Below are 15,925 nucleotides of genomic sequence, written 5' to 3'. Positions count from 1 at the left end.
GTTTTTCATCAATATATTATAGGTCTCAGATATATATAAAACATGTCTCTGAAGTGTTTGGCTCGAAATACCAAACAGATCACGCGTTGTAGCATCCCATAATCCCCTCTGTTTCAGCCCTGTTTCAAAAGTGCTGATTCTCTGTCTGTTACTTTAGATGAAAATAAGGAGCCACGCCCCTCTGAGAGATATTGGGTTTATAGTTTTTTTTTTTTTCAGACAGGTTTTTATATAAATGGATCAGGACAAAAAGAGTGTGAATCTTTTTTCCTGAAACTTTCAGAGTCTCTTTACACAGAGGGGGGGGGGACACATGTTGATGTAGAAGAGACATGAAAAAGTGGATTTTGCATAATAGGTCCCCTTTGAGATGTCTTTCCTCTCTGTTTCTTCATATGCTATGAATAATAAAGCTAGAAATCTAGATATGTTGCATAAATTATACATGCATACGACAACATGCAAAGTGTTGCTTGCAGGCTCCTGCAGAGGCTTACTAAAAATAAAACCTCACTTCTCTTCTGCTTTAATGTGCTCTCCTTGTTGCTTTGTGATCCAATGTTGAAGTGTAATGTATCTAAATCTGCCAAATAACAACATTTGTATTTTTAAGAGGGGAAACACTCTTGAATGTCCTGCTGTAAATTACATAATAAAATAAAATCCATACAAAGAGAATAAATGGCATTAATACAAAATGGTTATCATACAAAAGCAGGCATTCTAATTTGTTCTGGTCACTTCCAGAGCAGGCTTGGGCCCCTTGTTTAGTTATAAATCTTTGTTTTTGACCATAGTGCTTACGTGATGCCTCTGAGCTGGTCGATGCATCTTCCTCTGCAATATCCTCATCCTCATCCTCCTCCTCCTCCTCCTCCTCCTCCTCCTCATTCTCCGTTATCTCTGGCTCCTCTCCCTCTGGGTTGGGATCCACCCATCGTCCAGGAATGAGGAAAGCTGAGTCATAGGAGTTGCACAGCGGTCCCACAATGTGTGTGATGAACGACTCCTGGAGTTTGGCCAACTGTGGTGCCGCTCGGTCCATGAAGGGGCTGATGGGAAGGCCCTGGCTGGACTCCTCGTCGCCCTACATAAAGCATGAACCACATTAGTGCATGAAGGCCAATACATGGCGTGACACACATTTCAATACTTCAGTCATCAGGCCGGAGGGAACACGTGGGATAGATGTCACGCTTATCAATGTCCAAGCTGTTTGCTTTTCGATCCAAAACCCACAATGTATAGAAGGGGCCTGCTACACCTATAAGTAAGTATCAGAATGGCGTTATCATTTATTTACATGGTTTCTGACCGATACAAACACAAGAAGGCAGTGACCTTTAGCTGCTGTAGCAATAATAAAGGAAGTGAAAGAGGAAGTCCGGTAACTGTGTGTAGACAGATGAAGTCCAATTGGTTGGATCGGGAGGGAGAGGTCAAACTAACATAGCAATTTACCCAAGAGTTTTTTTTTTTAGCCTGTGTGAAAGCAACATTCTCAATTTATTTTAACGAACGTAGCCTTGGTGATCAAATGGACATAACATGCGTAATTGCTTTCCCTTACCTGTAGTGTGTTATACAGATTTGTGTGCATGTAAATGGTCTGAAAAACACTTAAATCCCAAATTTCCCCTCGAGTGAGTTTCTCTAGACATCACTCAAACTCTACAAAACCCTTTCATAAAGTTAGATATTTACCTTCTCACCTAATAGTGGGTGCAGTTTGGCTCTTTTGAAGAATAAGAATAGTAAACAATTGATACTGGAAATGTACCTGCCTGATAACATTTGAAACAGCTAAATAAAGAATATAGTATGAAGGCTGTGGAGCAGCAGCATGTGTGAGTCGGTGACGTCTGTATCGATGGCAATGAATAACAGCTATAACAAGGTTTCCTTGTTGTCTTGGTAACTGACCTCACGTGTCATCCCATACAGTTTACAGTAGCAAGCCTTTGTTCCTGTTCCTTGTAATGTACAGCACAATAACAGGCATCAAAAGGCGGTATCTGGGATTGATCTGCTAATTGTTGGTAAAGTGATATCAGTTGGATGTTGACTTGTGTTGCATTGCATTTATTGTTAAACTTTAACCCATGCATTTACCAAAGTATATTTATTTTAATTTTATAACAATTATTATAATTTATGTGGTTTGAGGGGGTTTAAGTATGGTTTTGTATGTTATTGTGTTTTACATGCATGTAGGGGCGTGGGGAGCTATGGCAATGTTAAGTGATAATACATCTCCCTTATATGTTGTTTCACTGCTAGCTTAATATGTTATTTTTCTCAATAAAACATAGGAGAAGCTGCTCTGAGATCCAGCTTCCTACTTCCTAAAAATATGTATTGCAAGGTTAGCTGTCTTTGAGATAAGCTATCCAAATAAATAAGACTGCTCATATTTGGTAGTAGGATTTACAATATATATATATATATATATTTAAGAGTAAAGCCTCTGTAAGCCCAGAGATTCATCCAAGATTCAAGATACCCAGATCTTAGGTCACACATCATAATCAATTTCAGAAAGCCTGGAAAACAAATCTTATCCTCAAGGCTCCGTCAACATGTTTTTTTGTGCTTGACGACCAAGTGTTTGTGTATGATGACGCTTTGTAAGCCTGAACAAGTTCTATATCGAGGGGGAGCTTAATTGTTTTGCTGGTTTTCTGAAGGTTGCTGGACTCTTAAGGCTGTCAGAGTAATCAGGACGCTGCTCCACCTGAAGGACAGTTGCCTGGGCAGCCTGCCTGCGTCACTACACATAGCAGCCCTAAAACTATTGTCAATGAAGAGCGTTTCCCCTGCAAGGCTCCTACAATCTGTTTGTCCTGTTTTTTAAGTAGCGGGGCACAAAATGGCCCCAGCTAGACTCAAAGGCCATTAGGAGAAATTAGCAAGTATTCAGAACCAAGTGGACAAAGTATATCGGAGGTCATTGAGGGCGGCATTAGGCTGAACGGATAACTATTCAGGTAATTATATAAGCACTGTACACTATGGCAACTTTATTGGGTACACAATGTACAATGTAAGGCAATCCAAGGCAGCTATTTTGCCATAAAGCCTTCTTTTAACATGCCTGTATAAGTAATTCAATAACACCTTTTAGCATTGTCGTCATTGTAAATGGTTGTGTTGTACTGCACTGAATACTTTTCGGAGGTGTTTCTGTAAAACCATTTTTTTACGTAGAATTTATAGCAGAGCTGTTGTGTTGAATTTATATAGATTGGACAGGTGTACGAAATACTGTGGCCATATCTTACTGTATGTTATTGTAGTAGTAAAATGAGGGAACACCTTATTCACTGACAACAAAGTCAGACATACAAAGCGTCCATGTGAATCCCAAGCCCATTCTTACAGCCAAAACTAAGACTCCTTTCCTATTTAACCACTGCATGGCTCATGTAAGTAACATGGACATTCATAAACCAAAAGTAGAATACATAATGAACAGATGCATACATTTCATCATGAATTCATGACAGCTCCTCACACAATAGCAGCTCTCGGGGGGAGCTCTGCCATTAATATCTTAATACGTCAAAAAGATTGAATGGAAAGAAAACGCCTGAAGCCAAAAGTCTACAGGGAGGAAGAAAAACATATAGAGGAGGTGTTTCAGTTTTTACTGTCTTCTATGGAGTCTGAGGAAGAACAATTATGTTGTCTGTAAAACTTTAAATGGTACAGTATTTGACACATTTGACATTTGTCAAAAATGCAGTTCTGCTCCTCTGCTCCAAGAGAAAAACGATTTGATACATTCAAGCAGTCTAAATACATTTACCAGCTGTGTAAATATGTTTGTCACCAGTTAGATTTTAGGTCTGAAGAATTATGTGATCTGAATAAGGGTGTTCTGTTTGGTTCTCATTAAGGATCTAATTAAGATGAAGGTTCAGAGGTTGGCTTTAGGGTTAAAAGTTCCAATTATGTTTAAAGTAGGAATGTTAAGTGTAAGCCTCCCTATATGATACATATGTTTTACTCTTTTATATAACCGTAAATATGTTTTGACTACAATAGCTTATAAAATTGTTTATTTGTTCAACATATTTTGAGTTGTGGGCTATGACACATGGGTTAGTCAGTATTTGCAGCACGAGGAAGGTGTGTTGTTTGCGGGATGGACTAAAAATAAACTCTTATATATCTTAGTGTTGTAGGAGTACTGTTATTGATCATGTGTAACAGTATACTGTGCAGGTGTTTGTTTTGTTGTGTTCCCCCCTGCACCTAAACATGACAGGCCATTGATCTTTAGTTTACCAAATACATTGGGTCCCCATCAGAGACGTTTCACACACCTGTTCGTAGAATTCGTTGACGATGCCCTCTGTCCACTGCAGATGCAGCTCCTTGCACTTCAGAGGCCCGTTGATGTCGGCCAGTTTGATGCACATCTGGCACACCAGCAGCCTGTCATTCTCATTAGACCAGTCAATACCCGTGGAGGGATCATCACCCACCTAAGGGATCACAAAACACACATGTTGACATGTCACAAATTCAAATGTGTAGGCAGACGAAGCATGTGATGTACAGATGTTATGTAAATGTGATGCCATTTATCTGTTGTTCAAAGATTGTGTATTCATAGTAATGTCTGGAGGGTTTATCAATCAGGGAGAAGGCACACAGCAGCACTGGAATACAATTTAAAAGACAAAAGCAATGAGGACAATAATATGTGCATACTTTCTTTTAATGCGCTTAATCCAAAACTGTAGAGGTTTTAATTAATATGCAATAAATATGTCAAGACCATAGACTGTTTATATAGGTTATGACCAGTTCTTATGTGTATGAGATATTATTAATGATGAATTCCTCTGAATTGAATCAGTGAAATCTCTTATTATCAACTCTACCGATGTGGCACGCTCACACACATGAAGTTTAAGCTTGCATTTATCTTAACAAGGTTTGAATCAATTTGTTATCTCTAGTTATCTTTAATGAGCTTCAGATCTGAAGAAGGAGCAGCCCTGACTCCCAGAGTCTTATCTAACCTAATAATCCAGTAGCTAAAGAGATCAAGTATGAAACTTAGTACTTCACAGAAAGCTAATTTGCTTCCAGGAACAGCAGAGTGGGGTGCACAACAATGAGAGAGACATCGCTGGTACTTTTGCTGCCAAGGCCGGAGAATCAATGCTTTCTGGCAGGTCCTGGACATCGAGCACCACGACTGTACTAATGCTCACAATGGAAAAACCCAAATCCCTCATCCAAAGCCAACATTCTGTCTGCACTTAAATGAGTTCTTGAAAAGCTGCAGGGCGCTTTGTGTTGTTGACGTCAGCTTAACATACTGGAACTGCTGAAATGTTCTGCACAAACAGACTTGTTCTTTGGAAACCGCTGGATATTTCCCCTTCAATAACGTTTATTTTTTAGTAAAATAGTTGAGGTATGAATGTATGGCAAGCCCCTCTAAAGGATACATTTGACTCAACTAGAGAATACTGCTGCCATGTGAAGCTACATGACAATTCGTTATGCAATCAAATCTTGTTTCCAAGAAAAATAAAATAAAATCACTATTCAACGTCAATAATTCACTTTATACTATGTAGACCCAGTGTTGGCTTAAAACGACTGTATAATCCCTAAAGTACTTATTAGAGGCCAAATCAACTAAATGAGAAGTTTTTAAATGTATGATGTTGTCAAAATGAACATTTTCCAGTGATTTTATCAACCAAACCCGTAAACTCTTCACACCAGAAAGTCACATCTTTTCAGTACTTAAAGGTGGGGTAGGTAAGTTTGAGAAACCGGCTCGAGATACACTTTTTGTTATATTCCATGGAATGCTCTTAACATCCCGATAGCGATGAATATCTTAAGTGCTTTGAAAAAAACCATAAAAAAATGTCATCTGTGGAAGCCGTAGTACTGTAAAAAGCACCACCAATCATTTTAGCCGGCCCGGCTAAAATAACTGGATGGCCTACCTGCCTGTCAGCCTTCCATCTGTGCACAAACTTATCTTGTGCCCTCATTGGTCATGTGCGCGTTCGTGTGTGTTGGAGGAGGGGCTCTGTAAGGAAGTGGAAGATTTTTTCCGGCTGTGTATTTTCAAATTCTAGCGCACTCGAGCTGGTTTCTCCAAAATGTCCTACCCCACCTTTAATGTCAAACAATTGTGTTTTTAGATCTACCTTGGCATTGAACTCAGCTAGGAAGTCGAAATGTTTCTTTAGATCAGTGGCCAATATGGCCTCAATGACCAGGAAACGGAAACGCTTGAACTCCCCATGGTCCAGGTTGACGAGGAAGTTGAACTCTGGCCGCGACATAAAGAGGTTCCAGGCTGAGGCTGCGTGGTGGTTTTCCAGAACCGATCGATCATTGTAGAGCACTGCCTGCAAACACACAAGCACTTTACATAAGCTTTGACTAGTATAGAAGTTCCTTTATTTGAATCCAGCAATCCTGCACATATATTACTAACAAAGAGGGACTTGATGATCCAGATTATTTAAATGTTGCTGGAATGTAACTCAGGAGACATTGAATACAACATAAGAATTTAAAAACACATCACGCTTGTACCATGTTCAAGAACATTATAGCCACTGTGCTATATATATATAGATGGATGGATGGATGGATGGATGGATAGATAGAAAGAGCAATTTTTCTTTCTTTGATTTTATGACAGCTTTTTTTTGGGTGATATGTCTAGACAGATATCCTATAAACTACTCAATAATAGATCTAAACATAACGTTACAAACACAACCACAGCACCCGTCAATTTCTGACAAACAATGAGCAGCTACTGTAACTGGTGATGGTTTGATTATGCTGACAAAGATGATTTGCCTCAGCGTTGCCAGTGCATTTTGGTGGTGCTAGTCAAAGTGGAGGAAAAACGGCCAATGAAATAATCATCTTGTTGATTACAAAGAAGAACTGAATCTAACAGTAAATCAAGCAAATTAACTTCTACTGTCTTTGATACATCTGTTTTCTACAATAGGGTGCGCACGAGTACCTGTGGGGCGCTGGTGGCCACGAGGAAAGCGTTGGTCCGCCCAGGGTGGTCGTAGTCGTGCATTGCGGCAGCCACGTAAAGGGCCATGAGCTCCAGAGCAGGTATGAGGCCTGACAGGCATCCGTAACCATCTTCTGACACAGTGTAGGTCTTTGAAACCAGGAAGCCCATATGACTGTGTGTTATTCCACTGTCGGAGTCTAGCCGCGGGGGAACAGACAAAGGGAGGACGGTGAAGAGCAGGGTGGAAGAATTTACACAAACACAACTGCACTTGCATGTGCCTTACCACACACGCACACAATCTGGAGCACAGACACACACTTCAAATCCACTTATATGTGGATCAAAGGGATGCCCTAGTAAGGCATACAAATGAGGTTATGGAAATATGGGTGAGAAGGAACTCTAATCTGCCTGCAATTTCATGCTGTTCTAGACTTCAAATAGTTTGTGATACATAAATGCAAGTGCCAAAAGCCTGAGTAAGATAAGACAAACTGTGAGAAGGATAAGAACACACACTCCTGAAGGTTTGATGCCCAGACATAAATAAGATGGCTCACGGAAAAGCTGCAGGCTGATGGAAAAATCTAAATAAAAAAGTCTGGCCTAGATATAAACAGATTTTTATGGTATTAAATGGCTTAACAAAAGTTTAGAAAAAACAAATAAAAGGGCATTGAGAGCTCATGTGTTCCTATGTGACATTTTCCATCAGTGTGAACTGATAGATTCACATACACACACACACCAGCACCCCCACCAGGACAAATGAATGTATGTAACCATGGACACACCTGAGTCACTGGCTGATCCGTGGTCAGTGATGAGGCTCGGCAGGCCGGGGACAGGCTGCGTCGTGAGGTACCAGACTGCATGAAGCACATCTGTGGCGTGGATTCTGTTGTGATCTGGGTCAGGAAATACAAGTCAGTTCATTGTGTGTCATCTTCTCCACCAGGGTGCACTGTGAGGTTGCTTATGTAATTCCATAAACGCTGAACACAGTCGTATATGTTTGATGGTATGACATTTCCCTCTAGTGGCTGCACTCAGTGTTGCAGCTGCAGTAACCATAACCTGAAGGAAGAGTAAAAACATGAGCAGAGAGATATTAAAGCTTACATGGTATGTCTCTGTAACCATTCTCAAGGGCATGGAAGTAGTTCATGAATTCTTTTACTGGGATCTTGAAGGTTGCAAACAGGCCGGTGTCTTCGAAGAGCCTGTACGAGACCTGAAACAGGAAAATGAAATTGTCTGTGAACATCATCAGACGTGGATGATCAACAAATTACATTTATAAGGGGTAAAATCATACAAAAAAAGGAAAGAAAGGAGGAAATTGTAATCAGTAAATATTAAAATGTTGACAAGTCTATTCATTTATGAATGCAAAAAAGTCACTTTGTATCTTCTCACTTTTTATTACTTTCAAGCAAATTTCCCCATCATTATGCAAATATTAAACTGTTTTATTGTCACTCTGGCCGACCTCTGAGCTTTATCGTTGTCGCTCTTAGATGTGCTCACCTGACTGAGGATCCGTCCACATTTCCCGTTGGTCTTCTCCATCAAAGTGAAGATGGGGAAGTTCCAATTATTTAGCTGACTCATCAATGGCTCCAAGTCCTCCATTACTAATGGTTCTGGAGCCAGAATTGGTTTGTCCTGGGCCACAAGATGAAAAGCAGTAAGACAAATTAATTCAATGATAATACGTTTTATCTTTCTCGTGTTTCATTAGCAGAGTTATATTGTATGGGAAGTCATTTCGCCTGGCCTCACCTCTGGAGGTATTAGTGGGAGGAGGATGACGTTTTGCGCAGGGTTCTTTCCTTCTTCTGCGTCCTCCTCTGTGTGTGCTACATCACTGCTGTCACTGTGGTTGGCTTCGTGGGTGCTATCATAGTCTGATGACGCCACCATTGGGTCCTCTGCTAGAGAAAGAGAAAAAAACAAAGAGATGTCACACTGTAGCCCAAGGGAAAAAAGATAGACTGATACACAACATCAGTCTTTTAAGGGTGTTTAATCTAATTCTCTGGTATATCCACTTCCTCTAATCCCCCTTTGTTCTATACGTTTTCTGCAAGTCTGAGAGATGGTGAGGGCTCCTATTCATTATCAATGATGCATTTCAGTGATTGCAGGCCTCTAACTCAAAGCATGTGTAACAGAGTATCTGCTGGCAACAGTGCTTTATACAGTGGTCTGAGTATGTATCATCAGAAAGACTGGTATTTATGTATTTACAATGGTGGATCTTAAAATGTATTGGTTGTTGAATACTAGTGCAAATAATATAATAATGAATGTGATTGCTTGCCCTAACATTTTAAGTGACTGAAACCGAAATATGATGTTCTTCGTAAAATAAAAAAATATAATTATCTTGAAATTAATTGATTTGAATAAAGAAAATGATCATAATATAAATATATAAAGACATAATATAAATTGGTTATATAGCTTGTACTTTTCCTGTCACACCACTACTAATATAGAAGTTATTAATTAAGACAGACATTTGTTTGTATGTAGAAATAATCTGTATTTTTGCTGTTTTGAATATCTCTTATGTACAGCACATTGTAACTGGCACAGAAAGAGGGAGTTACAACAACTCTACAATTATTTTGTATGGACCTTTGTTGTATATAATTCCCCTACCCTCTTTCTGTCTTTCCATCAAAAAAAAAAAAGTAAAATACACTGTGTCGTAGTACGTATGCCAACAAACACTCTTGCACTCTCTAAGCAGCTTGGAGGTGGTGGTAGAAATAGTAAGGAAGAAGACTGAGAGCATACCTGACCGTGGTATCCTGTCTCCCTTGTCCAAAGACCCCTCCCCATGGCTCAGTCTGATGTACGGTCTCCCACAGCTGTAGACAAGAGGGGTTTAACAGGTTACAGATAAAGTGAACAAAAAAATGGTTTTCATGTAACTCCATAGCAAATGACGTCCCCTGTCGTAATGCTGTTCTTCTCCATGTTTGACGACTACATATATACAGTATGTCAGAATCAATACACTCAAATCATATTTTAAAGAAAAACATGTTCAAATGTATGGAGACTACACACTGAAATGTAAAAAATACAACAGTTTAAGCTCAGTAATTAACATCCAAACAAGTTTTCAACATATGCTAATGCTATCTTAAATCTGTTTTGTAGTTTTGAAGGATAAGATGAATTGTGGGTGTTTATTAAAAGTCTTAGTAATCTGTTTGGTTTGTCAGAACTGATGGTTTGAAATTCCAAATCACCACAAAATGTTAAAATACAAAGGAAACAGGGACAGATTATAGCAGAATGTGCGAGTTTTTGCCGGCTGTAGCTGCGCCAAAGAATTGGGAATCATGCCATTCATCACATCTGTCTTTGATGTCTAACCAGTCGGCAGAAACTGTCAAGAAAAAAAACCTAATGGGAATCCTACTGTGCTGTCCTCACATGAAACAGGCGTTGTACATATGCTTAAAATAAAATACTCATTAATGAACTTAATGGATGAACACATTAACACGATGCAAAGACGATAAACAACACAACACATTTGAAACAGTTGTAATAAATGACTTCATAAATGGAGCCCACCCTCTTTGGGCTTTATGATATATCAGTGTCAGCCTCCCTCGCTGCAGATTTTCCATGTTCCTCCATTGAGGCCACTGTCAGGCTGTAGGTGGTTCCAATTAAAATACCTCTCCCTAAATGTTGTAAAACCTGCCTTCTCAGGGCAGGAAATGCCTGCCGTTAGAGCATGGTGTCACAGGGAGCACAAAGCCCTGTAGTGTGTCTATCTCCTTCTGATAAATTGTTTCTTGAACACTTTTGAGCTGTACCCACCCTGCCTAATGGTCCTGAGGCCCCAACAAAGGCTGTTCTGTTGTGTTTGCATGGCCAGGTTGGACCACTGTGTGTAATGCCTAGCAGGTGTGGAATATAAAATAGTTTGATAGTTTGGCGGGCGAACAGTTACTACATTATTGTCAGGGGGGTCTGGGCAGGCAGCAGCTCTTGGCTTAAAAGGTTTACTTTTAATGAAAGCTGAAGAGCTGGCAGACACTCTTCCTATTCTGCTAATGCAGCAGAATAACCTCGGCTACTGACATTGAGCCTTAAGCAGTGAATGTAAATAAAAAAGGCCGACTATTTTCACTCGGGGAATCTGTCAGTCACGTATCAAGTGACTCTGCTTTTATCACAAAAAGCTTCTTAAGAGTAGTAACAGTAGTTAGCACTGTGGTTACAGTAATGTAACTGACCCTGTGAGATATGCCTACAGTATGAAGACAAAATACACTCTGCTGTATCTTTTGTTTCCACCCTGTGTCAAAGAAATGGCTTTTAAATACTAAAGATTTGTTTGGATTAGAACCTTAGGGTTAGGAGAAGAGCGTGGTTTCAATTAGATACTGAGAAACTAAACCTGCCCTGTCTCATTTGTTAAATCAGTGAGGAGTTTTGAACCAAGGACACAAAGGTTTTAAGGGTCTCAAATGTATTGATTAACAATCAAAACATTGATTATGCTGTATTGATTACTGTATTTAACCATTAACCTACAATTTTCAGATACGTTGATTGTATTATTTCACTATCTTTTAATCTGCTTATTATTTTCGTTTGGTTCATTAAGTGTCAGATTATAAACAGGAAAATGATCCCAAGACTTTTCAAATTGCTTCTTTGTGATTTCAATACACCAACATAGCCAACAACGTACATTTAATTTTCAGCAAGAGGGATGTTCCAATACTCCGATTTCAGAAAATCATAAATACTATGTGTATTTCTGAATGACTTTTTCTGTCAATGGACTAGCTGATTTTTCATTAGCTCTAAATAATTTCGTTATAATCCTGTAGTGACTTGAAAGAGACTTTTCCAAAATAAAATAAACATTTTAGATTTAGGACGATTTTACGTTTGTTGTGCTTATGCTGACACAAATATCATCCTGCAATGTTCCGAATTGGTTTTCTTGTCTACACATTATTTAAATATACAGTAAATACATCCAAAGTGAACTGTCAGCAGTCTATTTGGAGTCTTTCTCTGAAGTAAATAATGACTCCTGTTCTCCTGGAAAAGCACCTTTCCCCAGAATAAACCTTCATCAAGTTAATTATCCTGCTAAAGGAAATACTGTGTAAATTGCTATATTGTCTGTTTTTTCAGCTTTCTCCTTCCATGTAGCTTATCTTAATAGTCTCGAGCCATGCAATAACCCGCTCCCTTCCCGCCACAGTTAACTCCCAGATATTAAACTCAACCACTCACGGCAGGTTGACAGATTAACTTTGGTTCAGAGCCCGAACGGACAGTGTCCAAGCCACGATAAACAAAGCAGTCATTATTTCTGCTTCCAGTAATCTACCTACTCTCAAGCCAGATGACGTGAAGAAGATAACAGCACAGTGGCCGGGGCTGAGAGAAATGGAAGGTATTCAATCGGCCCCCTTTTTACCGGCTGTGTGAGATAAAAAAGCAGATATTGTAGCTTTGAAGTTAGTGTTATTCCTTCTTAACAATGTACGTCATTGAGAGCTGACAAGATGGAAAAAGGAGGGAGAAAAAAAGAATCCTAATGTCCTAATTAAGATCGTACAGATTTGATGATGGAGCAGAGAGAAGGCAATTGAATCCATGTGTTCATTTTCTCCCCTCCATGTGTTCTCACTCTCAGTCCCTCTACCGCAAACCTCTCACTTTCCTAATGGGACTCTTTACATATCGAGTATGATAACTGGTGTTTTGTTTTGTCTGTATGAAAAATCACATGTTACTGTGTTTCAGATCTTAATTCCAAATAAAAGTTATAGTCCATCAATTAAAACAAAACTCCATTCTACTTCTCAAAACTGGAGAGATGTTGTGATGGCAGGTGGCTGATATTAAAGTAGCATCACAGGTTAACAGTAGGTTAAATAATTGTCAGTGGACATGAGACCTGTTTTTGTGTTTTCAAGCTGGACACTTGAGTTTTACCAGCTCTCTTTTTTATTTTAGACATCTGTATAAAAAGCCAGATGCCTGAAACTAAATTGAAATGAAGTGTTACTCGGAGGAGAGCCCTCTCAGCTGCAATAAACCAAACCCAGAGACTCTCTCTGCTCTCCAATTGTGTCTGTACAACCCCTGCCAGAAGAAGGAGCTGTGACAGTGTTTCTAAGTGTGTGTGTGTGTGTGTGTGTGTGTGTGTGTGTGTGTGTGTGTGTGTGTGTGTGTGTGTGTGTGTGTGTGTGTGTGTGTGTGTGTGTGTGTGTGTGTGTGTGTGTGTGTGTGTGTGTGTGTGTGTGTGTGTGTGTGTGTGTGTGTGTGTGTGTGTGTGTGTGTGTGTGTGTGTGTGTGTGTGTTAACTGTGTGATGTTCTGGTGACTGGGGAGAGGCCCAGGTGTTTGTTTATACTCACACCACCATAAGTGGCCATAGCTGGGGCCTGCTGCTGGGCAGTGCTGGGCTTTAAGACCAGGCGACGGAGCTTTGTGTACAGAAGCTGCTCAGTGTGCTTACATTTACAGAACGTGTTCAAGTATCACACTGTCATTGTGCAAACACACCCAAACAAGCCACTGGCAGACGCAGCCCACACAGTTAGATGGCTCGAGACGCAAAAGAAAAACAGTGTGCAGATTATTCTTTTTTCAGTAAACACACAGTTGCAGTGCACAATATAATAAAAAACTGAGTGTTGAATTTACCATAGTCATCAGTTGTATCATTTTCTATGAGTTGTCTACTATGTAGTCTCATTTTTCAATATGGATAAACAGTGAAATGTCTACCTCAAAATGAATGGATGTCACATGTCACTTCCCTTCAGAGAAAACATTCAGGAAACTTGAATGAAAGAAAGCCTTATTCAAAATGTTGTTTGGTGTTAAGTTATCTAACTTGAACCTTTCAAATCTGTGTAATGTGCTTTCTTAGTGGTCAGCAAAGAATGTCCTAAATGCACACAGATATGTGCAAAATATGCAGGGGAAATCCCCCTACAGCAGACTTCAGGCCAGATCATACATACACAGAAACAGAGGGAACATTGCATCTTTAATATGCAATTACTGGGTAGATGAAAACATACAATACATGGAGAAAAGTACATGGAAACTAGCACAAAGTACTTCATCTGCTGCGATATAGGTCACCAGGAAAGCTTTCCACAAGCTTTTTGAGTAGGATTTGCTCCTATTCATCCACTAAAGTTTTACTGATGTTGGGCACTGTCTTGAGAGATAACTCGCCATAAAGGTTATGTCGGTTTAATTTATCCAAATAGTCTTTGATGGGTTTAAGGTCAGGGCTCTGTGCAGGGAAACCCAGAATCCCTCCTCTGAAAAACATATATTTGCAGACATTGTCTGTGCATTGGTCTGCCATGCTGTAAAAGGAGGTTTTCCTCAAACTGTTGCCACGAGGTTGAAAGCAAACTACTGTCTGTATTTAGCTAAATGAAGGTTTTGCCATTTGAATAAAGGGACTCAAACTGCCACATACTAATGGCCTTATAGTGTATTTAGGGTATTAGGTACTGTATATCAAACACTTTGTATCACTCCTTAGAGCAGGACAGTTGTGGGCATAAGAGTCTATTTGTATTCCATACACATTATTTTGACAATCATTCACCTTCTACTGTATGTGCAAGGTAAACTGTCATGGAAGGAATATTGCATTTGCATCCAACACTACAAGGGTATCAGATGAGGGCAATAAACTGAGCAAATACTTGAGGTGTGTCTATCTACCATGAGCTGCAGGCATTGTCTCTCTCACATCTTGGCTTAAACAATTACCTTGGAAGAGAGGAACATCACGTTTTTACGGGAACAGTTAAGTCTTACGGAGCAGCCATAATCAGGTAATAGCCTCATGAAATACATCTCCTCAAAACATAAAAATACTTTGCAACACACAACCAAAGGCTAGAATCTTTTACTGGAAAACCCTGGATGAAGAAACTTAAGAAAGACATCATTTCATCAAGCTGTCACTGACTATATAAGCTTTATCAACTCAGTACAAAAAGTTCCCGTTCTTCATTTGGTCAACAATAACACCTGGTGCCCTGTGATTGGATATGCTTCTAAAATCCAAACAAAACAGAAACATATGGCAACTCTTCTGGAAACATCACATTTCCGCAAAACTATCCACCCAAAATGAATCTGTAGATTATTACGAGGTGGGGAAGAGGGCATGCAGTTGCAGAGTCATGCCTCATTTAACAGCAGTGGGCTAGTTTTTATCTAAAAGTTCACTCCCTGTTCTTGGAGTAAGTATGTGAGCGAGCTGATATAAAGTGAAAGTTCCAGACATGAAGCTTGTAGTAAAAACCAAGCTAATGAGATTTTAGTGTCTAAAAAATACGTTTTTTTATTTTGGTAATAAATGTGCTTGTAGAATTAAACATGTCTCAATACTATACTATATACTATAATACAAAAAAGGTTCACCTTTTGTTTTGATCTTCATGCTGTGTTTTGTATTTGCAGCATTTTTTATTTGCAGCATTTTGCTTATGCAGCGCTTTGAGTATGTTGGTGAACTTTCTCTAAATGCTGCACATGTGTTGTGAAGATGGTTGTATGTGTTCTTGCACTTTAGTGTTTTATTATTTGAAACCTTTTTTGAAACGGCAGCGTGTTTCTCCCAATGAAAATGTTTTGGGCCGTGACAATATACAATACTTTAATATACAGAAAGGGAGATACAATAAACATATATTGTTGTCATTCATGTTTCAAATAATACTTTCAACTGATTCTACTAAACAACATAAAGGTTGTAACTGAACTGCTTGAATCCATGCAGTAAAGGCTGTTTTCTGAGTTGTTTGAGTCAGACATCAGACATGGCTTTCTGAAGCTCTCTCTACACATT

The 15,925-nt window shown here is 39.4% G+C and overlaps 1 protein-coding gene across 2 annotated transcripts in view; it reads right to left on the bottom strand.

The window, feature by feature from the left end:
- Positions 1-15,925, bottom strand: part of LOC117494997 (cGMP-inhibited 3',5'-cyclic phosphodiesterase A-like) — a 71,419-nt gene that overhangs the window by 4,544 nt on the left and 50,950 nt on the right. Inside the window, exons 5-13 of one of the 2 annotated variants that reach the window (XM_034146053.1) lie at positions 9,842-9,915; positions 8,819-8,970; positions 8,564-8,701; positions 8,156-8,267; positions 7,828-7,941; positions 7,028-7,227; positions 6,189-6,392; positions 4,329-4,490; positions 805-1,087 (exon numbers count right to left, since the gene is read on the bottom strand). In XM_034146053.1, coding sequence (XP_034001944.1) covers positions 805-1,087; positions 4,329-4,490; positions 6,189-6,392; positions 7,028-7,227; positions 7,828-7,941; positions 8,156-8,267; positions 8,564-8,701; positions 8,819-8,970; positions 9,842-9,915 — 1,439 coding nt within the window. The remainder of the gene's footprint in view (positions 1-804; positions 1,088-4,328; positions 4,491-6,188; positions 6,393-7,027; positions 7,228-7,827; positions 7,942-8,155; positions 8,268-8,563; positions 8,702-8,818; positions 8,971-9,841; positions 9,916-15,925) is intronic. The other variant, XM_034146054.1, reaches the window with a different exon arrangement.

This window comes from Trematomus bernacchii, unplaced genomic scaffold, assembly GCF_902827165.1.
Source record: "Trematomus bernacchii unplaced genomic scaffold, fTreBer1.1, whole genome shotgun sequence".
In the NCBI taxonomy this organism is placed as follows: Eukaryota; Metazoa; Chordata; class Actinopteri; order Perciformes; family Nototheniidae; genus Trematomus; species Trematomus bernacchii.
The sequence above is the reverse complement of the archived record's forward strand: the minus strand, read 5'-3'. Positions and strand labels throughout refer to the sequence as shown.